Source organism: Bos indicus, chromosome 8, assembly GCF_029378745.1.
Source record: "Bos indicus isolate NIAB-ARS_2022 breed Sahiwal x Tharparkar chromosome 8, NIAB-ARS_B.indTharparkar_mat_pri_1.0, whole genome shotgun sequence".
Lineage (NCBI taxonomy): Eukaryota > Metazoa > Chordata > Mammalia > Artiodactyla > Bovidae > Bos > Bos indicus.
Genome location: NC_091767.1, coordinates 53,592,743 through 53,618,211, shown reverse-complemented (window position 1 = coordinate 53,618,211; position 25,469 = coordinate 53,592,743). Strand labels below are relative to the sequence as shown.

At 40.9% G+C, this 25,469-nt stretch overlaps 1 protein-coding gene and 1 long non-coding RNA gene across 2 annotated transcripts in view; one reads left to right on the top strand and one right to left on the bottom strand.

Moving 5' to 3' along the window:
• The window catches only part of LOC109562978 (guanine nucleotide-binding protein G(q) subunit alpha), a 313,817-nt gene extending 292,697 nt beyond the window's left edge, over nt 1-21,120 (top strand). The window contains exons 6-7 of the mRNA XM_019966101.2: nt 9,526-9,679; nt 15,857-21,120. Coding sequence (XP_019821660.1) covers nt 9,526-9,679; nt 15,857-16,047 — 345 coding nt within the window. The 3' untranslated portion in view covers nt 16,048-21,120. The remainder of the gene's footprint in view (nt 1-9,525; nt 9,680-15,856) is intronic.
• LOC139184440 (uncharacterized) lies at nt 1,980-15,860 on the bottom strand. The gene is made up of 3 exons (XR_011567944.1): nt 11,002-15,860; nt 6,242-6,300; nt 1,980-5,082 (listed from the first exon to the last, which is right to left on the bottom strand). It is a non-coding gene; the product is annotated as an uncharacterized lncRNA (long non-coding RNA).
• Nucleotides 21,121-25,469: the final 4,349 nt, after the last annotated feature.

The following is a 25,469-nucleotide window of genomic DNA, read 5'->3' as shown; positions in this document are numbered from 1 at the left end:
AATGAGGGTCTCATTTAAATTGTATTCTTTGCAAAGTGTGAGAACTTGTATTTACTGGCAAAGTAATGACTTGCAAAAGTTAGGAAAACTGATGTTCAGATCTCTGGTTTAATGCTGGTTCTTGCTGGAGGGAAATACCACCTTGGCAGAGTGCCAACCCATGCTGTCACTGGCAGCAGGACTACAAGGGCTAGAGACATGAACTAGTGTCCCTTGAGGCCCGTTGATAATTTTTTGTGCAGAGTTTTGGGCAAAGTCATAGCCTGAAGAAAGCCAACTTCCTGTAGGGATCTTGGGCCACGTCCACAGGATCTGGCCTTTTTCTTGATAGGAGGGAGATTTGTACGAGAGCCAAAAGGAAGGAAGGCAGAGGCTGCTTACCTCCAGGCAGGTAATTGTGTCTCTCTGCAAGCCACACTGGAGATGTCTGATAGAGCTTCCTGTTGGCCTCTGCTCCCTGCCAGCCCTGGAGACAGGCAGGCAGTGGGAGCCAGCAGCTTCTTTCATGACTGGCGGGGGCAGGAGTGCATACGTTCTTCATGGGGCCCAGTGTGTTTATGCCTCCCAGCCCCCACTGTAAAATGTAAATGAAGAGGAATTGTTTCACAGTCTCAACATGGAAAATTTTCTTACTTGATACCTAAGTTGCAGAGATCAGAATACCACAAAATGTTTTACACAGAATCATCACAGGTCCCTCCAGTTGGTCCTGGATTTCAATTCTCTTTTGCTTTTGCTCTTCTTTTTTCCTTGTAATCTCTCCATCTCTCGAGTCAACTCAGAACTACATTGCTTTTAAGCCTTCCCCACTCAAACCTTTCCTGCGTATGTGACCCCAGCCTCTTTTTAACCACTCTTAGGCGCTCATCCATAGACCTGTGCTTCCCTGGTGGCTCAGTGGTAAAGAACTTGATCCCTCCTGGGTTGGGAAGATCCCCTGGAGGAGAAAACAGCAACCCACATCAATATTCTTGCCTGGAAAATTCCTTGCGTAGAGGAGCCTAATGGACTATAGTCCATGGGGTCACAAAGAGCCGGACACCACTGAGCACGCATGCAGATGCAGGTGGCAGATAACATTAGTTCCAGGTGTACAGCATAGTGACCCAGTGTTTGTATATATTGCAAAATGATCACCACAATAAGTCTAGATAACATCCATCACCTCACAGTTTTAACTTCTTTTCTTGTGATGAGGACTTTTAAGATCTACTGTCTTAGCAGCTTACAAATATATAATATGGTCTTGTTAACTGTAGTCATCACGCTGTATGTTACATCCCCAGGACTTACTAATTTTATAATTGGAAGTTTGTACCTTTTAACCACCTTTACCTGTTTCACCCATCTTCTGCCTCCCTACCTCTGGTAACCAATCTGTTCTCCGTATCTATACTTGTTTTTATTTTTTTGTTTGTTTAAGTTAGTTAGTTAGTTTGGGCTGTGCTGGGTCTCTGTTGCTGCACGCAGACTTTCTCTAGTTGTGGCAAGCAGGGGCTGCTCTCTAGTTGCAGCGCTCAGGCTTCTCATCGTTGTGGCTTCTCTTGTTGCAGAGCACAAGCTCAGTAGTTGTGATACACAGGCTTAGTTGCTCAGCAGTATGTGGAATCTTCCTAGACAATGCATGTCTCCTAAATTGGCAGGTGAATTCTTTGTCCCTGAGCCACCAGGGAAACCCCTGTTTTTAAGAATCAACATAAATGAGATTATATGGTATGTCTTTCTCTGTCTGATTTATTCCACTTAGCATAATACCCTCAAGGTTCATCTATTTTGTTGTAATTGGCATGGTTTTCTTTTTTATGGCTGAATAACATTCCATTACATGTATATGTATGTGTGCATGTGTTATATATATTATACATATACACATTGTAAAGAACTGACGTGTGTATATTAAATGTGCTATATATGCATATATACACATTATACATAAATAATTATACATATACATGTATGTATATTATATATATGTCAGTTTTCTTGATCCATTCATCCATTGATGATGCAGTTTGCTTCCATGTCTTAGCTAGTGTAAATAATGTTGCAGTGAACATGGGTGTGTAGATATCTTTTCAAGTTAGTGTTTTTATTTCCTTCAGATACATACCCAAAAGTGGAATTGCTAGATCATATAATAGTTCGGTTTTTCATTTTTTGAGGAACTTCCTTACTGTTTTCCATAGCAGCTGCACCACTTTAACAGCTCTACCAACTGTCCACAAGGGTTCCCTTTCCTCCAATCCTCGCCCCTACTTTTTTTTTTGGCTTTTTGATGCTAACCATTCTGACAGGCGTGAGGTGATACCTCACAGTATTTAGATTTGCATTTCCCTGACGATTAGTGTTGTTGAGCATCTTTTCACGTAGTTACTATTGGCCATCTGTATGTCTTCTTTGGAAAAATGTCTCTTCAGATCCTCTGCCTATGTTTTAATCAGAATTTGTGTGTTTTTGCTGTTGGATTTGTGTGAGAATCAATATGGGATGTTAAGGATTAGAGGTGTGAGACCCCCTCAACAATAGCCTGAACCAGTCCTTTTCTGATGATCTTGGTTCCACCATTCTGCTTGTGATTTACACGGTGGGGAGCAGGGAGCCTCTCCTTCAGCCCAGGCCAGAGATCAAGATAGAGATTAGCACTCCACCTCTTCACTGATTACAGGCTTGGGAGGAGCAACTCACCTGATCAGTGTTGTCTTAAGTCTGTTTCAGCTTAGGTAACAAAACACCATAGACCAGGTGGCTTATAAATGACAGATATTTGTTTCTCACAGCCCTGGGGCTGGGAGGATCAAGCCTTGGGCAGTTTCAGCATCTGGTGAGCGCCTGCCTCGTGGTTCATAGATGGCCATCCTCTTGCTGTGTCCTCACATAGCAGAAGGTGTGAGGTCTCTTTTAAAAACGTTAATCCCAGTTACCTCCTGACGGCCTAGCTTTTGAAAACTTACATTGGAGGTAAGGATTTCACCATATGTACGTCAGAGTGACAGAGTTCACAGCAAATGGTCTGGGCAAGACTGACATTTCTGTGGCCACGTTTACTTGAGGCAGGGTGACTGCGTGGAGACCACTCAACCAACCCACTGTGCTCACTCTCAGGCAGACTGTCCTCGGTCTCTGTGACCCTTTGCTTTTTCCATGTCTCTAAGGGTGGGGACTCAGTCAGTTCAGTCGCTCAGTTGTGTCTGACTGTTTGCAACTCCATGGACTGCAGCATGCCAGGCTTCCCTTCCCCCAGCTTCACCAACTCCCAGAGCTTGCTCAGACTTGTGGGTGGGGACTAGGTAGGCCCATTGATCTCTGCTCCCTCTGTTCCAGCTCTCTCACCAGGCCACTCTTCATTGCTTTCTGTTCAGGAGAAGTGGTATATGGGGTCAACAACAAGTCAGAAACCTCCTTGGGCCTCAAGTATAAGCAGTCCCATCTGGTTAATAAAGAGCTTTAGTGTTTGGAAGAGAGTGAAAACCTTAATTGACATCCTCTTTCAATTGACTGGTTTTAACCCCAAGAGGAGGAGCATATGATTGCACCACTTCCCTGAGACTGCAGGAGAAGGCAGTGGCAATCCACTCTAGTACTCTTGCCTGGAAAATCCCATGGGTGGAGGAGACTGGTAGGCTGCAGTCCATGGGGTCGCACAGATGGACACGACTGAGCAACTTCACTTTCACTTTTCACTTTCATGCATTGGAGAAGGCAGTCACAACCCACTCCAGTGTTCTTGCCTGGAGAATCCCAGGGATGGAGGAGCCTGGTGGGCTGCTGTCTGTGGGGTCACACAGAGTCAGACACGACTGAAGCGACTTAGCAGCAGCAGCAGCAGCAGCCTGAGACTGCTTTTAAACTTGTCTTCAGAGGTGAACAGATCCTCACGTGTATATCTGATAAATTCAGTGTCTCATATGTTGTTATTTTGTTCTCTTACTTGCAACTCCAGGCCCTAGAGAATTACTAAAAAGCAAGTGACACCAGTCTCCTGGGACACATCATTCCCCCACAGACTTGAGTTTTTACTGAGCAGAGTGGATTGTGCCTCCCTCTCTGCACAGTCCATCACCTTGCAAGATGTCATAAAAACCTGATGTTAGTCTCATTTAGGATTTAGTCTGGGGGCTTTTAGCAGGAGTTTATCGATTTGTTAACATTCCCCTGGGGGTTAAAAGTATTAGAAATTCTCACTGTGGAATGAAAAACAACTTACACGGCATAAAGTAAGAATCGTAATTCAGTTCAGTCACTCAGTCGTGTCCGACTCTTTGCAACCCCATGAACCGCAGCACACCAGGCCTCCCTGTCTATCACCAACTCCCAGAGTCCACCCAAACCCATGTCCATTGAGTCATTGATGCCATCCAACCATCACATCCTCTGTCGTCCCCTTCTCCTCCTGCCCTCAATCTTTTCCAGCATCAGGGTCTTTTCAGATGAGTCAGCTCTTCACATCAGGTGGCCAAAGTATGGAGTTTCAGCTTCAACATCAGTCCTTCCAGTGAACACCCAGGACTGATATGCTTTAGGATGGACTGGTTGGATCTCCTTGCAGTCCAAGGGACTCTCAAGAGTCTTCTCCAAAACCACAGTTCAAAAGCATCAATTCTTTGGCACTCAGCTTTCGTTATAGTCCAACTCTCACATCCATACATGACCACTGGAAAAACCATAGCCCTGACTAGATGGACGTTTGTTGGCAAAGTAATGTCTCTGCTTTTGAATATGCTATCTAGGTTGGTCATAACTTTCCTTCCAAGGAGTAAGTGTCTTTTAATTTCATGGCTGCAGTCACCATCTGCAGTGATTTTGGAGCCCAGAAAAATAAAGTCAGCCACTGTTTCCACTGTTTCCCCATCTACCTGCCATGAAGTGATGGGACCGGATGCCATGATCTTAGTTTTCTGAATGTTGAACTTTAAGCCAACTTTTTCACTCTCCTCTTTCACTTTCATCAAGAGGCTTTTTAGTTCCTCTTCACTTTCTGCCATAAGGGTGGTGTCATCTGCATATCTGAGGTTATTGATATTTCTCCCAGCAGTCTTGATTCCAGCTTATGCTTCCTCCAGCCCAGCGTTTCTCATGATGAATCTTAATTGGGAGAGACAAAAAGCAGGAAGCCAGCATGGTTAGATTTTCATTGCACGACTCGGGCACTGGGCTGGATGTGTGACTAGCACTTCTTATCATGAAAACAGGACAGAGCGTCGTGTTTCTCGCCGTGGTCCCTAGCTCAGCAAGCTCTCTGCACTTTCCACCTCCAAGTGCATGCTGTATGTCAGCAGCATCAGCCTCACCTCCAGGCTTATTAGAAATTCAGGCTCCTGGGTCCCACCCCAAGCTGAGTCACAGCCCGTGTCCCCAGGTGATTCATAACACATGCTAATTTGGAGAAGCCCACCTCCATCACAGTGCTTCCCAAAGTTAACCCTACATCAGAATCTCCTGGAGGGCCCGCTAAAAATGTAGATTCCTAGGGCTTACCCCCTAAGATTGAGGGGGTTTTTTGGTGGTTGTTGTTTTGGCAGTGCTGCACAGCATTCAAGATCATAGTTCCCGATCAGGGATTGAAGCCATGCCCACTGCATTGGAGGCATGGAGTCTTAACCACTGAATCACCAGGCAAGTCCCTGAGACTGAATTTGGTAGGTCTGGTTGGAGGTATGTGGGTGCTAATGCTGCTGATCAGCCACCCACTTTGCTGCTCTTTAGCTTTCCCCTGAGGGAGAAGCTCCTGCCGAGGCCACACAGCATTTGCCAAGTTGGAAAACAGCCTAGAGCAACCCCAGACTGCAGACACTGGCAAAGCTTCAGTGGGACCAGGCCAGTCAGCAGGCTCACCTCCACTGTGGCCCTGGCTGCAGCAGCCCCGGGCACAGAGGGACAGGCACCACCACAAGACATCTCTAGGACCCAGGGCTGGGCATAGTCCACTGTCTCTACTGTGTCCTAGTATGAGGCCCCCCTTACAGTAGACCTCCATCTGGAGCTTGGGGGATCCAGTTCTGACTTGAACTTAATCATAGAGGCCTCAGGTGCCTCCTTGTTCGTGAACTCAAAGTCAGGACCACTCCTCTCCCCTTTCTAGTCTCTACCCCGGGTCTAGCCACTTACCATTAGACTTCAATCTAAAAAAGGTCCCAGTAGGGCCCTCCCCTGGGGACCCCATCATACCCCTTCTGGAGAGTGCTAATCACAGTGATAAGCCTTTCGGATGGAGGCTATCTGGTTGAGGCCAAGGTGTACATACCCGCTCTTTAGACATGACTTCTCTGAAGGCCACAGTATGATTTTCTGGAATTGCTACAACTGTAAATAAGAAAAAAAGTTAATTCTTCCATCAGGGATGTCACTATCTAATTAACCATCTTTAGATCCTTTAATTCTTTCAGTTTTATTAGGGCCTTTGCTTTCCTTCAGTCATGAAATTTTCAACCTGTAAAATCTCAGGCTACAAGAGATCATTTCTCAGTGAATATTGTTTCCAGGCTTAAACTTTTGTTACTGGTGATGACAATCAGTAAAAGGCATATAGATTGTAAAAATACTGTTTTTAAAGGCTGTTCATATTATTTATATTAAATATGGGCTGCGAAATAAACACTGTCCCTTGAAGTAACCCATCCCTCCATATTTAATTATCTAATGGTAGGCACAGAGTGTAAAGGTAAAGAGATTGTGATGCCACAAACTTGGCCTCTGTGCACCAGAGTCGAATTGAATCGAATCTCAGAGACAGTTTTGAATGAAACAGAAAAGAACAGCTTTATTGCTTTTCCAGGCAAAGGAGGCCACAGGGGACTCGTGCCCTCAGAACGGTGTGTCCCAACCCACGGGGACTTGGTGAGCAGTTTTATAGCAGTGTTCAGGGTGGGATTGCTGGTGAGGACCAGGGTGTGTGCAGGACCTGCATTCCTTTCATCTGGCCTCAGGTGGTCTCCTGATAAGCTTCTATGATTCTGGGGGTTATCCCATCTGTGACCTGTTCTCTGGAATGAAGCGTGTTTCGTCTAGTAATTAATATCTTTCATTTGTTGGGGGTTTTAGTTCTGCAGACAAGCTCAAAGGTGTTGTTATGTGTATTCCTTGAGGCAGAACCGGGACCCTGTTCTGAGGCTGCATCCCTCACTTCCCTGATTAGCAGCTGTTTGCCCTTTGAAACTCAGGGAAGGCTGAAGCCTGTTTCCTACAAACAAGAAATGGGAGACAGAGGAAGGCTTGCATGACCAGGAGCCCACAGCATTCTGCTCAATTTCGATTGGTGGTGATGGACTTTATCAGGTTTGGTAAAGGTCTCCTTTTGAACAGTAGGCCTTTTCAGCTTGATTTGAATTGGAACACTTTACAGAAGAAAAGAGCAAGACATATTCAGGATATAGGAAATTGCTTGGTGAGCTTAACTTCCCAGAACTTTTTCTGGAACAGCGGTCATAGGGTAATGCAGAAGAGTGTAGTTGGCCTCTATAATGCTGAACTGTGAAACTCAGGACACATTCTACATCGGGAAGGTAAAAGCTGAGCAGAATGTGTTAACAGCTTGAACCGTTAGTCTTCAAGATCATCCTTCAAACATCTTTCATTCACTTCCTTTTAGAAATTTGAGAATGAAGTGGATCCAGCTATATCAATCAAAAGCATTAGATTTTTTTTTTTAATTTTATATTGAACTAGAGTTACCAATATTGTATTAACAGTTTCAGGTGTACAGCAAAGTGGTTCAGTGATAAATAGCATTCTTTTTCAAAGTCTGTGAGCCTGTTTCTGTTTTGTAAATAAGTTCATTTGCATCATTTTGGGGGAGATTCTGCATATAAATAATATATTGTTTTTCTCTGAGAAGTATTTTATATATAATAAGATCCAGAAAAAATACAGTTCAAACTAGCTTAAAAACTAAAGAGTACTTAATTGGTTGATGTAACTAAAAAATGCAAAGCATCACCAGGTTTTGGCATGGTTTGACCAAGAAGTTAAAACCTAGTTTCTTTTTCTTCCTGTTTCAAAATGGTTGCTGGAAGCTCAAGGCTACACGATGCTTCTTCCACTTTTTTCATGAAAGCTGGTTCTCTGTTCCAAAGCTCTTGGCAAAAATCCTGGAGTTTAACTGGACTGGTTGAGCAGCTTGGCTACACTGGTAACCAAAAAACAAGGGAAGCAGTAGTCCAAGTGACAGGAACCTGGATTCAGAGCCCAGCCCTGAATCACCCCAGGTACAAGGAGAATAGGATTATTTGTTTAGTTGCCAAGTCATGTCTGACTCTTTGTGACCCTATGGACTGTAGCCTGCCAGGCTCCTCTGTCCATGGGATTCTTCAGGGAAGAATACTGGAGTGGGTTGCCATTTCCTTCTCCAAGGGATCTTCGTGACCCAGGGATTGAACCCACTTTTTGAATAGGATCCTCTGGCTTAAGCCATTAAGCCACCTGTTAGCAGTAGACATGGGCTCAATCCTCAGCAGGCTTTTCCATTGCCCCAGACTTGGTCATAACACATAGATCCAAGACAGGGGAATGGAGAGTGTTCTCTGTTGTCTGAGAAAATGCAGGCCCAAGGAGGATTCTCCAAATCTGCCGCCTTGGTCTGTGACCAAGGGCAGGAATGATTTCGAAGCAAGTGTGTCTGTAGAAGGAAGAGCTGGTGAATAGATGTGGGCTAAGCGAGGAGGCTGTCTAGCTTTTGGCTGGTGAGTGATCACCCGAGTCAGAAGTACCCTTGAAACATCTTCATTTGTAAGAGCAGGCTGACTAATTCCTTAAGAATTCATAGAGGTTTTCTGTTACCTAGACTGACTTGATAGATAGCTTCAGTTGAAAACACTGAAGGTGGTGAGCAATATTACATTTGTATCTCCAACTAATTACTATGTATAGGTCCACAGTTGTGTATGAAAATTATAGTGAAACTTAGGGAGACAGTGTGTTCTGATCAATAGGAAATGTGTGATCTAAAAGTATTTTTCCATGTGTTTTTCTAATCAGGGAATGTGTGTGTGTGTGTATGTGTGTGTGTATATATATATATATATATATGTATAGTAAAAAATAATACTTCTAAAAAATATTGATGCACTTTGGGCAAAGAATAAAGTAACTTTGTTTTGACTGTTATGTAATAGACTAATTGTGAAGTCCCTAGTACATATAGGTTAAGAAATGCAAAATGAAGCCTGGTACTTAGTTTTTGATACAGACCTTAAGTATTTGGCCATGAATGAATAATTCTTGGTGGGCATTTGTGACAGTGTGCCAGGTACAACTTGATTCTCTAGGCTTTGATGATTCTTTTTCTACCTTAAAAGTTCTATCAGTGGATATTTATTATTATTATTCTCTTCTGCCCATCAGCCTGAGAGTTTGCCTAATGAAAAGAGCTGCTGAGCCTTTTGCATGTAAATCCTGATGCCATGGAAGCTCAGCCCAAGGCCACAGAAATTGAATGCATACCAAAGATGGGTTGGACTTACAAAGCAAACAGTTCCCAGGCTGAGTGATCATGTAATTCACGTCTTGTTTTTCTGCTGATTTTTTTTTCAGAACCGAATGGAGGAAAGCAAAGCACTGTTTAGAACAATTATCACGTATCCCTGGTTCCAGAACTCCTCAGTTATTCTGTTCTTAAACAAGAAAGATCTTCTAGAGGAGAAAATTATGTATTCCCACCTAGTTGACTATTTCCCGGAATACGATGGTAAGTCTTCACTCTTCAGCCAGCGTGTTAGCCAGGGAAATATCCCACCTCCTGAGACCAGGGCCAGAGCTGACACACTCCTGTACTCCATCAGTGCCTCAGAAGCCCACGTGTTGATGGAGTATGAATCATTGTTTGTCCTGTCTTTTAATGACCTGAAATGTTTCACTTACCAACAGTGATGAAATTTACACTTACTTCAAAATACATAAGAAGCTTTCTTTTATATCAGAGGATGGAACCATCCCCTAGTTTTGACTATGTATCAACCATTATAGTTCCCTCTTGAGTTCCCTTTCATTTGGTAACAGTCTGCCTGTCCTTCTCTCTGGAGAGAAAACAGAATTTTGTGGTCAAGAGCCCATGGTCTGAAGTCGATCTGTCAGCTTCAAATACCAGTTCTGATACTTCCTATTTGTAAACCTTGATCAAGTAACTGAATTGCTCTGGGCTTTAGAACCAAACTTTTGTTTTGTTGACTGTAATAGATAACATAAGTGTGAGATTTCAGCATGATGCCTGACACAGATATTTTCTTTGGAGGGCTTCATGACCCCATGACGCCCCATTATCCTGAGAGAAGGCACCCATCTTTTAAGCTCTGCCTGTAGCACCCACTTTGGGACTCCTGTCTATGTACTTTGCATTATTTACTTCCTTCTTGTAACAAATCTTGCCTCCTCAACTAGACTGAAATCCTGGATGACTGAGCACAACACCCAACCCCTTCTGCAAAATATTACTTGCTGACAGATTGGTAACAAAATGCATCCGTACCAGCCACTCTGAAACAGGTGAAAGAGTCACAGCCACTGCCCTGTAAGAACTTATCTGCAGAGTCCACACTCAGCTCCCCACACATGCTCGAGTATAGATTAGGAGTGGCTAACTGTGGGCTTCCTAGGTGGCTCAGTGGTAAAGAGTCCACCTGCCAAGCAGGAGACTCGGTTCTGATCCCTGGGTCAGGAAGATCCCCTGGAGAAGGAAATGGCAACCCATTCCAGGATTCTTGCCTGGGAAAGCCCATGGACAGAGGAGCCTGGTGGGGTCGCAAAAGAGTCAGACATGACTGAATGACTAAACAACTAAGTAAAATTCTACTGAAACAGCCACACCCACTCATTTATATGCTGTCTGGCTGCTTTTATGCTACAGCAGCAGAACTAAGTGGTTGTGATAGAGCTCAAGTGGCCCAGAAGCTCAAAATATTTACTCTGTGGTCCTTAAACAGAGAAAGCTTGCCAAACCCAGATCTAAGTGAATAGCATGTAAGAGGACAAACTTTGAATGTCGCACAGCACTGCACCAGCTCGGCCACTTACCGGTGGTGGGGCCTCAGTCACGTTTAAGTACTCAGTTTCCTCCTGGGTAAAAAAGAATTGAATGGAATCACGTATGCAAGTCACGTAGCTCGGTCCCTGGCAGAGAGAAGAACACAAACCCAAAAGTACCTATTCTAGAGGTGCAACAAGAGAATGGGCTGTTTTTAAAAAATACTTTATCAGCATAAGCTATCTGGTGTGTATGTCAACTCAGCAGCGTTTTTGTACTTCTAGGAACTCCTTAAGAAAGGCAATTACTTATTGTAAAGTTTAAAAATAAAATAAAATTTAAAAAAAAAAAGAAAGAAAGGTAACTACTTCAAAACTAATACTCAGTGTGGCCTCATAGCTTTCCCCAAAGATGCCAACACATTGAGGATGGAGTTTCACTCATCTTTCATCACACGTGTGTTTGGTGTGATGCTGCTCTTGGAAGGGAAACGTTACATGTTAATGAACTGAAGTTCCTTCTCAAATGCACATAGAATTCTAACTTGTAGGGATGTTATCATGCTGGTTTTGTCTGCAGTGTGTTCCCATCCTCTGTCCAAGTAGCTTTTCCTTTGTGCTTTGAGGTCCCTTTAAAAACAAATACTTGCCTATCCTGTTCTCTTTTCCTCCTTTTACTTGGCCACTAGCCTGCCACCAAGTCACAGATGCCCGAGCCTGTAGTCCTCAGTGCTCCTGAGCAAAGCACGGAAGGAGGCAACCTAGCACTGGTTCTCTCCCGCAGCAGCAGGCTGACTCCTTAAACACGAGACCAGCCCAAATAAGGTGGGCACGAAGCGTCCAGCTTACACCCAACACACATGCTTGCCTCGTATGGCTGGAAGGGGAGACTTGTTTTAGTCTTTCTCAGAATTTGGTGAAAATCCACGAATGAGAAATGACCACCACCCCCTGACATAGCACAAGCCTGTAGGCAGCATGTTTTCATTATGTGCATACTTATGGGATGACAGAGCAGACCCACCGAGGCTCAAGGCACCCACACAGCACACATAGAACAGCACACCAGGATTGGTTTTCCTGCGATAAAGACCCGAAGTAAGTGTTAGAGTACTGTTCTTCCTTCTCTGTGCGGCTTCTTCCTCTTCTTTTTACATTTCTCCTTTGTCCAGTGAGTTCCCGATTCCCCATCACTATAAGTAAGAGCATCTTCCTTCCAACATGAGCCCACTGTGAATGTTGTTAAATCTGAAGTTTGTTTTTTTTTCACTGTCCATCTTCCCTGGTAACACACGTCACGCATATAGGAAACTTGTCTGTGGAAAAAGAATAAAAGACGCTGATAGTTATTCCTAAAGCAGATGCAGCTGTCATTCCAGGAGACTTCAGGCCCTTGTAAGATGAGCTGAGAGAAAAAATTCTAGGCCCACTCTGCAGTGACATGTTTATAATACACATGTTTATAGTATTATAAATTTCACACTTCCACATTTCTGTACTTACAAGGTCTTAATCATAATGAATGTCATTTCTTTATTTCTCTTCAGAAAGGAAAATTACCATTTCCACATGGACTTGAATTGCAAAACTGTTCATAGAGACTATGGGATTTTTGTTCCTGCTATGATGGCCGTAATGATTTCTTTGTAGTTTATGTTTATTCAGATAACAAATTATGCTTAAAAGCATAACAGACTCCATGTGCTCTTCAGTGAACTTGAGTTATGTTCTAATATACTTTAGAGTTAAAAAAAGAACAAAAGAGTCAAAAGAATAGACTTTCGTTTCCCAAAAAGAGCAAGTAAAATTTCATTCACAAGCCAGAAAGATAACGTTCTTTTATGAAAATGGAAGTCTGCATCAGTTCTAACAATCTACTGGTCCATCTCCGGGAGATGGTGAAAGATAGGGAAGCCTGGTGTGCCGCAGTCCATGGGGTTGCAAAGAGTTGGACACGACTGAGCAACTGAACAATAACAACAATGGAATTAAGTTAAAAATAGTACATTAAATAAGCTAGGACACTAAATTTATCTCTCTCTCTCTCTCTCTCACATATTTTTAATTGGGGCACTCTTTAATTCAGTATGGTGCCAGTCTTCTTAATCATTGACAATTTCAAATCTGGGCTAAGTCAGGAATTCAAACATTCATTTTGTAACCTGTACAAGTGAGAATAATCTGCTTTCATGACTCTTCCTCCCACTGTCTGGCAGTGTTGGATATAAGCTTATTTGCTTATAAGATTGGTTTGAAAAGTTTTCAAGTTGACTTTCTGAAGCTTACCATGTATTTTGTTAGAATCTGTAGGCCCTCAGTAGAATTGTCAAAGATTTCTTTATCCCAACCAGTAAATAACAATACTGATTAAAAAAAAAAAAAAAAAATCTAAGCTGTGGATCCCAAGCGGGTTTTCTGGGAGAGGAGGAACAGAGCTTATAGTGCTTACCCCTCTTTCATGGTATAAAGCTAAATGGAAAATGGGAGAAATTCAGATGCATAGTGCCAAAAGATGCATATAAGAAAGGTGCTTATTCTAGAACAACAGACAGAAAATGAAATAAATTATATAAAGAAAAAAGAAAGAAAGTGCTCAGTCCTTGATAGGTGGTAATGTTTTGGTATTGCTTTTAATTTACAACAAGTTTTAAATTAACATATTTATCAGGGTCTATTATGTTTTTAAAACAGTTCTGCTGAGATATGATTCACATACAATATATAATTCATCCATTTAAAGCATACCATTCAATTCTTTTTTGTATGTGTCATTAGTTTCATGAATTATTGTAAAATATATGTAACGTGAAATTTTGTCTTTTTAACCATTTTTAAGCATGCAGTTCAGTGATACTATAATTACATTCACAGTGCAGAGCTGCTGCTGCTGCTGCTCCTTAGTCGCTTCAGTCATGTCCAACTCTGTGCGACCCCATAGACGGCAGCCCACCAGGCTTCCCAGTCCCTGGGATTCTCCAGGCAAGAACACTGGAGTGGGTTGCCATTTCCTTCTCCAATGCATGAAAGTGAAAAGTGAAAGTGAAGTTGCTCATTCGTGTCCGACTCTTAGCGACCCTATGGACTGCAGTCTACCAGGCTCCTCCATCCATGGGATTTTCCAGGCAAGAGTACTGGAGTGGGGTGCCATTGCCTTCTCCACACAGTGCAGAGCAGCCATCTCTATTTCCAAAACTGTGTCATTGCCCCCCAAAATTCTATAATCATTAATATCTCCCCATTTTCCCTTCTTCCTAACCCCTGTTAAACTCTAATCTACTTTCTATCTCTATAAATGTGCCTTTTCTCAATACTTCACCTAAGTGGAATCCTGCAGTATATGTTGTTTTGTGTCTGACTAATTTTACCTGACATATTTTTAAGATTCATGTATGTTGTGGCATCTGTCAGAACTTACTTTTTATGGCTGAATAATATTCCGTTGTCTGTATATACTACCCTTTGCTTTTCCATTCCTCTGTTGATGGATCCTTGGGTTGTTTCCTTCTTTGGGGTAGATACCTAGGAATGGAGTTGCTGGTTCATATGGTAATTCTGTGTTTAGCTTTTTGAGGACCCATCACACTGTTTTCCATTTTATATTCCTAGCAACAATGCACAAGGGTTCAGATTCCTCCACATGCTTGCTAACACTTGTTATCTTCCACTTGATTTGATTATAGCCATTCAGGTAGATGTGAAGTGGTATCATACTGTGGTTTTGATTTGCATTCTCTCATAGTTAATAATGTTTATCTTTTCATGTGCTTATAATGAACATCTTTTCAGGTGCTTATTGGCCATTTGTATATCTTCTTGGGAGAAATGTTTATTTAAATCCCTTGCCCATCTTTTATCAGGTTGTCTTGTTATTGTTGAGTTGTAGGAGTTCTTGGTATATTCTGAATATTTATCCATTATCAGATGTATGATTTGCAAATGTTTTGTCCCATTCTGTAGGTTGTCTTTTTTAGTCATTCTTTTTTAAATTTATTTTTATTGAAGTATAGTTGAATTATAATGTGTTAGTTACTGCTGTACAGTCAAGTGTGTATGTTGTCTTTTTACTTTCTTAATAATGTCCTTAGATGTGCGAAAGTTCTTAATTTTGATTAAGTCCAATTGATCTGTTTTCTTTTTTGTTGCCTGTGATTTTGGTGTCATGTCTAAGACTCTGTTACAGAATTATCAAATAACTTCGTAATATATCCTGATAAATGTATCATGATCCTTTTTAAAAACATCTAAGACAGTGCTTGGCACTTAAGAGATCCTGGATAAATGTAAGAAAACATAAACCAGCTTTTTTTAATCATCACATGTAGTGAATTAAATTCTACGTAAATGTGGTTTTTTCAGAAACACCAGAAATGAGCCTGCAGAGGACAGTTGTAGACAGACCAGAGGTTAAGAAACAGGTTTTCTATTCTTAAAGAGATTTCAGTCTGGAGAATGTAAAATGATCGATAAAAAAGTGGGAGCAGGTTGGGTGGGGAGCACACAGGGGCAAATTGACGAGAGAGCTTGAGGCAGTTATATGATATGCACACTTGTTTTGCAGCTGAAACCAGCACAGTTAACTCAGTCCAACCAGAAGTAAGCTAATCACATCCCTACCTGAAGATTCTGTAGTAGCTCCTTATGTCCCAAAGAATCAGAGCTAAACTTAGCCTGGCCTTCACACTACCTGCCTGTTCTCACAAGATCACATTCTGTGGATAGATGGAGGTGGATGCATGGGCAGCTGAAGTGAGAAAGAGGAGCCGTGACACACAGTCGTGTTGGGGAGGACGCTTATAACAGATCAGATCTACAGTGAAGAGGTCTTCATGAGCATTAGTAACCATGGAGCAAGTGCATTAACAGATCAGCTGGCTGACAGATGTCCCTCTTCTCTCTTGGCCAACAGGACCCCAGCGAGATGCCCAGGCAGCTCGAGAATTCATCCTGAAGATGTTCGTGGACCTGAACCCAGACAGTGACAAAATCATCTACTCGCACTTCACGTGCGCCACAGACACCGAGAACATCCGCTTTGTGTTCGCCGCTGTCAAGGACACCATCCTCCAGCTGAACCTGAAGGAGTACAATCTGGTCTAGTCGTGCCTCCTCGACACCGCCCTTCCCTTCCCTGGTGGGCTAGTGAAGCTAAACAAGAGGGACTGTATTTCTGTGGAAAACAATTTGCATAATACTAATTTATTGCCGTCCTGGACTCTGTGTGAGCGTGTCCACAGAGTTTGTAGTAAATATTATGATTTTATTTAAACTATTCAGAGGAAAAACAGGATGCTGAAGTACAGTCCCAGCACATTTCCTCTCTTTTTTTTAGGCAAAATCTTGTGACTCAATGTATTTTAAATTCTCAGTCATGCACTCACAAAAACAAGAGCTGTTTCTTCCTCTCTCTCTCTCTTTCTTTTCTATTAAGCAAAATGAAGTTGATTTTCCTTTTCCCAGCCCATCCCTTCCTCTTGATTTTTCCCACATTACGATGGCCTTTATCATAGTTCCATTCTTGGTCAAGTTTTTCTCTCAAATGATAGAATCAGGACAATGTCATTCAATTTAAGCCATTGACATCAGCTTAATTTAACAGTTTGTGGTTTTTGCTGAAGGATTATAAGTATTAATACTGTGGTTTTAAATGTATTGATCTGGATACACATATAGAGGTCTTTTTATATAAATATATTGTCTTGCCTCACTTTGGGCTGGGACAGTGGATGCCCGTTTAATGGTTAAGTGTCTTGTTTTTTGTTTTCTTTTTTTGAAGTTTACCTTCAGCCATAACTGGTTGCTCTGCAAACCATATAGAAGTCAGTAAAGCAAGGGCCAAGACACAGAAGGAGTTCTTCCTTTTGAAATATCATGTGCCATTGTTCTTCCTCTGTTTCTTGCCATTTTTTTCTCCACCCTCTTTTCTTCAAATTGCAGATGCCAAAAACATATGCCAAGAGACACTACATTATCCCAATGGCTGCTGCCCAGATCCTTCTCATAGGTTGCTCTTAATTTTTTTTTTTTCCTGAAACAACTTCTCCCTCTTTTTTTTTCCCCCTTAGTGTTTGGGCCACAATTTTAAAATGACTTTTAACTATGGATATGTGTTGCCAAAGCTGGCTTTTAAAAAAAAATTAATGAGAGCTTAAAAGATGAAAGCCAGAATCTTAAAATGTGAGAGAGTAAGACTGTGAAGCCTAAAATGTTTGGCTGAGAATGAACCTGAAACACCAGTTGCCAAACTGTTGGTCACTGTAGATTTGATTCTTACAGTCCATCCTTTTATTTGCCCTTAAATCATGTTGTTTAGTGTCCACATTCCATGTTGAGTGTCTGAATCAGCAATGTGGAAAAGCTGTCTTGTGTGATACCCCATGAAATCTGCTTTTATCTTTTCATTTGAAGCCAGTTTACTCTCTCTCTGTTCTTTAAGGTCAAGTAGGTCTGCCAAAAACACTGGTCAATAGTATTACTCTGACACCTTTAATTTGCAGACTCTGAAGTTACTGCTAGTTTACCATCTTTAGGATCTTAAACTGGTGACTGATTGAGTTGAACTTAAGGAAGATTTGTGGACCGAAACTCATAAGTAACCTCTCTGTTCTATAGAATGTGTATCTATGTAACTGAACGTAGTAGGAGAGAGATCTAGAATTCTATATGTGCAATTTTTCAACCAATGCAAAAAAAACAGCACATGTATTGATGATCTTCTGTCAAGCAGCTTGAATTGAAATATAATTTAAGAAAACAAATCATGATGGTTTAAACCTGCTGGGAAGGTAGAATTAGGCCATGATCCTGGTCTAATTTTACTACAGTACTATTTGGCAGGAGTCTATAAACTTTTATGTAAATCACTGTTTTGGAACAACAAAGGAGAGAGAAAATTAATGGCTTATGAGATGAGTACCAGAGTTATTCAATAATAATGGAATGTTCCCATTCTTTGCTCTGCCAGCCTCAAAGTACACAGGTTACCTGGTTTTTCTCTCCTTATTCAGAAAGCACCTGTAATTTAAGTAAGAAACAGACTGCCTATAGGTATAGTGCAATTATGAATGCTCTAATCATTGTACATACATCTCTCTCTTGATATTGCATCATCCTTACTGGCTTTGTAATCATTAATTTTTTGGCAGATTGAATGTGCTGTATTGATATGTATCTATGTAATTGTATGTCTCATAGCTAATTCACATTTTGAATAATGTTATTTTATTTACTTTTTTAAGAGAGGAGAATGTAAATTTGTCAGTTTATTTCTGACTAGGGATTTTTTTTTTCCATTTAGAAAAGAAAAAGAAAAAAAAAAACCTTACTATCGTACAGAGCGGTACTAGCATCGTGCTATATAAAATCATTTGCACATTCCTAAGCAGAGGTATACTGATTATAAGACCCAAAGGTAATTTCATAGCAAAATACATAAAAGCAGTTGGAGCTTTTATACAAACATGGAAACCAACTTTGTAGAACTTTTGCCATTTGACCTAGGATTGGAATATGAGCTTTTATACAATTCATATTCTTATTTGGCAAACGCACAGTTTAGTATTACCTCTCTGATGGCCTTTATTAGAAAGGCAGTTTTAGAAGCTATTGTGATCCACTAAGGAAATGTTTTAATAGCTAGCGACCACTGCTTGCCTGAAAGGGCGATCTTAAATTTGGTGCAGCAAAAAAAAAAAAAAAAAAAAAAAGATAAAAAAGGAAAAAAAAAAGTATAAACAACATTTGAAGGCCTACAGTGTGTATAGAGAAAACCTCATCACAAGATCATAAGTGTTAACAGTTTTAGGGAATCAGGATATTCTATTTAATAGAGCTATAGTAGATGTAGTCAATTAAACCTGATCTCAGAGCTCCAAGAAGCTGAGCAAAACAGGGAAAGATTGTTATATTTGTCTTCATGAAATTGGGATGGAATTGCTATGCAGAATTGAGGTTTGTGGTTTCACTGTTCATCTTAGGGTGCATGATAAGATCCCTTTTCTTGAGAAGGGAAAAAATTGATCACCCTGGTTACAGTGATGCATAGAAACCGATTGTATCCACACTAGTCAATTGAAGCTAAAGGATTTTCTTTTTTGTTTCTTTGGGGTTTTACTGAACGGGCTGGGGTGGGAAGGGATTCTTTTCAGTTTTGTATAAAAACGAAGTTTACTCATGCTTTATATTATTGTGATTGCAAGCGTTCTAAGCGTGTGCCGCTGGACCCCTCTTGTTGATGCTCTCAGTAACGGAGGCCTGTGGCAAGTTGTGTGGTGACTTGGGCATGTCTTATTCAAAAACAAAAACACAGAAACCTTTCTTCCGCAGACCAAGGCAAGCAGCCGTCTCATGACTCACTTAACACATTGCAGTGTACCAGTTTACAGATGATTTTGCCCTTTTTTGCGTGACATGGCAGTTCCAACCCACAGAGAATCCCTTGTTTGTAAATTGGAGGTTTGTACTATGCCTTACAGAGCTTAAATTCAGAAGTTTGTGCCTCATATCTGAAACAAAGGGAAATAACACACCCATTCAAAAGTAAATAACTCCCTTCAAAGTTGTTTGTTTTTCGATACATTTTCATATAAAGAGCTCTGTTGAATGTCATGAATTGAGTGGGGGAGAAAATATTCTAGAAACCTGCATATGTTGTTTACTAGCAGATGACATCTACAAAAGGTATTTGAAGAACACCGAAACTTGTAATTTTTTGTAGATTAGCTAGCAGGTCTGATATTTAAAAAGGTAATTCAGCTAAAGGACAATTTACTTTTTGTACTTCAGACTATCTTGATTGTCAAGGTGTACGAACTGTAATTTTAAAATTTATACTGCCACATGATTGTAAATTTTAGTTGTCTTAAGTTAGTAATGGGTGAAAAGCTATTTATGCTGGATATGGGTCAAAAATGACTATTATTTGCAAAAAAATATATAAAAATAATGGGAAGAAAGGGCTGCATAATGAGATACTGCAAGACTCAGATACTGGTTGGAAATAATCTTCAAGTTACCCTCAATTTCCCTTTGTTTTCAGTTTCTCAAAAAGAATGAATGAAATGAAATATAGCAGAATGTTAACCCATATAAAAATAAAGTGTACCCAAATATTGTAACGTATATTGCTGCTCTTCTTAAAATTAAATAAGGGTTTAAAACCACTTAATTGGTAATTGACAACATCTCAATTGACAGATAAGGTGTGCTTGGTATACATATTTTCTTCCAAAGACTTTTCTTTGGTTAGAAACACACAAAAATTGAAACTAGTAATATTGTATGTTTATCTATCTCTACATATTTCCAGCATATGTAGCATTAATAGATCTGTCCTGGTAACTATGTCTTTGGGATTTCATTTTGATTCCATCAATTTAGGAAAAGAAATGGCTTAGTTGTATACGATTAGCTAGAGATTTTTGGAGCCAGGCACCTGCTGCTTCGTAGATACTTAGTATAAAGTTGCCATTTGTTTTTCTCACAGGATAACAATTTCTTGCTGTCTCAACTACCAATGCTCTTCAGTAACCCTCTTGCCTCTAGAATCATCTGTTCAAAGTATGCATACACACCTAGCACATAGTAGGTGCTCAAGTATTAATTTTCTTCTTACCTCCCTTACCATGGATCCTCCATTTCCCTGTATGATTCCAACCCAATAGTAAACAACATGTACACGTTATGAAAACATCTATGGGTAAAATTGGATCTCACTTGGATGAAGGAATTCTAACTTCCATATAAGCTTTGGTAGACAGAAAAAAAAAAAAAACAGGGAGGAAGATATTCTTCAGTACAATATTTTTAAATTTAGAAAAGAAAGATGGAAAATTACTATGTAACTTTGTTCAGGTTACTTTGACTGAAACACATGTTTTTGGTGGATTTCTTTTCCTCAAAGAACTCTCTAAATGCAACTTGCTGGATTCCTCACCTGTCATCATGTTGGAAACCCTTCCTAGACTTATGTATTTAGGGAGTTTTGTCAGAAAACATTTTTAACTTGCAGTATTTAAAAGAATCATATTTACTGTTCTTAAAATGTCATTCAAATGCATGTATTGTCTATTGTTTGGGGATGGGAACTAGTTTTGCAAAAAAAAAAACACCTAATGTTGTATAATAATGCCCCAATGATCTTGCTGGTTAAAAATACAGTATTTTTGGCCATAAGTTTGTACTACAGTATTCTTCATTCTTGAGTTTTCCTTCTCTTGAAGTTGCCTAAGCCTCTCCTAGAATGTTTTTGCATTATAAGGAGTATTGGGATCAATCGTTCCTTCTCTAAAGCACTATATGATGCACGTCCATGTCCCAAAGTAGATAGGTTCAATAGTTTTTAAACAAATAAAAAAGAATTTCCTTTCTGAATATAATCAGAAATTTCCAACTTCTTTAGTGGAAACATTTATATTGATAGTATTTATCAAATTTCTTTTTTTTTAAATCTTGCCCTAATTTAGGTTGCAAGCAATTTGTTAAAACAAGGTTAAATAGCTGCTCAATAAAGACTTATAACAAGCCACGTGTCTTCACCCTGAGGCCGTCTCTTCAGAGAAAGAACGCAGGCCTCACAGGCAGAGGCTTGGCTAGGGTTTCCTGTCTCAGGCCTGGGAGCGTGGGTCCACTCCACGTGACAAAGGACCTGAGGTAGATGTCTTTTAAGACGGTGACTTTTAGAAACATACATCAAGGCTTTTGAGAGAAGCTGAAATCTAGCTTTTCTTTTTCTGGCAGTTTTGTGAAGTTGGGGTGATAGCGCCAAGTTCTTTCCAGAAAATTGGTGTGTATGGAGGGATGTGAAACTGAAACAGGAGACTCCTGCTACTTGTGATAAGGTTTTTGTATTTGGCAGCCCAATCCTTGCTTATGGAATTTTCTATCTTTTAAAATCATATTCTGTCCATACACTTTTGAAAAGAAAGTGTCATTTTTCCTTAAAAGCCTTAGTTTTAAGGCTCTGCTATCCTTTCCATGTTTTAGAGACTGTTTTCAGTCAGTGGTGTCCCTTCTCTTTGTATCTTCCTATGAAGGAAATGTTGTGCTGGGGACTGTCATTATTAGTACGGGCCTGGCGTGATAGTTCTCACGGCCTCTCTGCCTAGAAACAGGGATGTTAAGCAGTACCTCTAGCGCTCCTCACTCTGGCTGGGGTTTGACCTACCAGGACCTGACCTTTGGTCCATCCCATCTCTATCATCATCTTGAAGACCCCTCCATGCACAGAAAAAGACAGGAACTCACTGAATATTATTTGAGCCAAATATTTTAACTTGACCTTTCAACTCCTAGAGTAAGCCTGCCTAGTCAGATTTTTTTCTGACCTATCCTGGAAACAATTAAAAGTTGCTGAGAGCTGCTCTGCTTGGCCCTTCATCTTCCCAGCCTCCTCCCGTTTTTCCCTTAGGATGTGATAGGCAGTTTCTCCTCTTGAAATGCCAATTCAACCATAGCAAAGAGGTGGGAGTAGAACTTGACCCCAAGGAACGACAGTGGTTCATTTGACAGTGTGTACGGAGCAACTTAGTTAGCCAGCGTCTTATTTTTCTCTTTTGTTGTCTGATTCTGAGTCATTTTCATGTTCATCAGCTACTCCGTATTTATTTAAAGCCTTTACTGAAGTGTTGATCAGGTTTGGAGAGTGAAAGGCCGTGGTTAAGGGTAGGTTCTCTTAAGTTATGTATGCATTACCTTTGTTTCATTGCCAAGGCTAACTAAAATTTGGCTCCAGGTATTACAGGGCACTGAAAAGTGAAAGGCACTCAGTCGAGTTAGATTCTTTGTGACCCTGTGGCTCCTCTGTCCATGGAATTCCCCAGGCAGAATACTAGAGTGGTTGCTGTGCTTAGTCACTCAGTCATGTCCAGCTCTTTGCGACCCCATGGACTGTAGCCCACCAGGCTCCTCTGTCCATGGGATTCTCCAGGCAAGAATACTGGAGTGGGTTGCCATTCCCTTCTCCAGAGGATCTTCCCAACCCAGAGATCAAACCCAGGTCTCCCATGTTGCAGACAGATTCTTTATCATCTGAGCCACCAGGGCAGCCACAAGGCACTGAACCCAGTCTATTTCAGGGAGCCTCCTAGATCCCTGCAAAACAAGGCCTTGGTTATAAAACGAGGGTCTCTAAAATCTAAGAAGATACACAGGCAATTCTGAAAAGATTCTTTTTTTCTTTGAATTCTTATCCCTCAAGACTTGAAATCTGATCTGGGTTGATTTTCTCTCTTCCTGTTTTCTTCAAGAATGCAAAGGCCAGATATTTTTCTGTTCCAAAAACCTATGGGTAAAATAAGGCAGCTTACCCTCTTTAATTAAGAGGGTAATTAAACCAAACCATAGTAGCAAAGAGCTGATGGGGTTCCCTTTGGCACAGGCCTTTGACCACACTGCTTTGGCCCTTAGGAGCCTTGAAGGAGCGCTTTTGCAGTTTAGAGGACTATGGGCCTGTCCCGTTGAGATGGGCTGCTGAAACTTAAAAGGTCCCTGAAACTTTCATTCTGTTTTCAGTTTGCCCAGTATATTTCTATGGTGGGTATTTTAAGCATCTTTAGAGATGAGAGTCCCAGGATAAAACAACGGCAAGTGAAACTTGGCAAACCCTAGAAGTCTGCAATTGGAATTCCACACTGTATGCGTAGCTGCTAGGAAGCTCCCATACCTACTGATAAGACCATGTTTGTGTCTACTCTGAGGTCCCCTGACCTAGGACACCATGCGTCTTAGGAATCCCACACTTCCCGTTGGGGCACATCTGAGGTGCAGGGCCCACATCAGTTGCTGGAGATGCAATGGCTATGTTCCCAGGCTCAGAGCAGCATTAGCCAAAGGGGCCTGCTTTCTTTTCATGATATGAGATGACCCACCCAGTGGTATCCTGGTAAATGGTTAACAGGGAGCCGTGCAGGACTGTGGTACTGGTAATGAGCACTGATTTCCATGGTTGAAATACTCCTCCACCATTCCCAATTTTAAGCTACTGATTTTTAAGGTCACTACTTAAGTCCCAGGTAGCACAGTGGTCAAGAATCTGCCTGCCAAGGCAGGAGGTACAATAAATGTGAGTTCTATCCCTGGGTCCAGAAGATCTCTTGGAGGATGAAATGGCAACCCACTCTAGTATTCTTGCCTGGAAAATCCCATGGACAGAGGAACTAGGCAAGCTACAGTTCCATTGGGGTCCCAAAGAGTTAGACATGACTGAACATGCGTCCACACACAAGTGACTAATGATGTTAAGCATCTTTTCAAACTTTGGTTTATCTTCTTTGGAGAAATGTCTATTCAAGTCCTTTGCCCATTTAAAAATCTTAAAAGGGTTATTTGGTTTTTTGTGTTGACTGCAGGAGTTCATTATATATTCTGAATATTAAACACTTATCAGACATATGATTTACAAACATTTCCTTCCCTTCCATATTTTACCTTAATAATTTTCTTTTTATGCATAAAAAATTTTAATTTTGGTGAAATATAAGTTATCTATTTTTTTCTTTTCTTGCTTTTTGGTATTATATCTAAAAGACCATTGCCTAATCCACGGTCACGAAGTGGTACTCCCGTGTTTTATTCTAAAAATATTATAGTTGTAGCTCTTACATTTTAAGTCTTTGATTCATTTTGAGTTAAGTTTTGTGAAGTAAAGTATGTGAAGATGTGAAGTATAAAGTATGAAGTAACATTTTTAAGTTATATTTTAAATAATCACGTAAGTGGCAATGTAAGATGCACTTTTGTCTCTTGATTCATAAAGCCAAAGTATTTACTATCTAGCCCTTTATAGAAAAGTTTGCCAACCACTTTGGCCAGGTGCAGTCCTTGCAAATAGAGTGCTTAATAAATGTTTAACAAATAGACTCATTCAACAAATATTTAACCCTTCTACTGACTAAAAAGACTTACCAATAGATTATGGGGTGGGAGGGGTTTCAAAATTGGAGTGAGAACTCATTACATCCAAGCAGGAATTAATTGTACCTAGGGGAGAAGAAGCCAAGTACTAGAGATTAAATATTTTTCTGGGCAAAGGCTAATCCTGAGCAGTGATAAAAACTGAGATATAAGAACTATTTCACATATTTTTGGAACAGGACACATAACAATTTGGAAAGACATATGCCATAGTGTACACATGTACACACACATTTCCCTTTCCACGCTAAAGTCACAGGAAATTTATAGAGACAGTGAGCCACCAAAAGGGCTAGAATTACTGTCTCATGAGAAGGAAAAAACATTTGTAACACAGGGTAAGGCAAGTCTTGGGTTCACTCTTTTTTGTTAGTAGGCTTTAAGGGCATGGGGCACCTGGGTGGAGAGTAGCAGGGTAAGGAAACCCAGGAGAACTGCTCCGCAACATGGCTCAAAGTCTCAGGTTGTTCCCAGCCAATCATTCGGACTCGAGGTCCCTCTGGTAACCTGAGCAGCACTCAGCCGAGATGGAGATTCCAGCGAGGATGATTCTGGGAGGTTAGCAGGACAGATGGGCTGACATCTCCTCTCTCCTTTTGACCTTTCCCTAA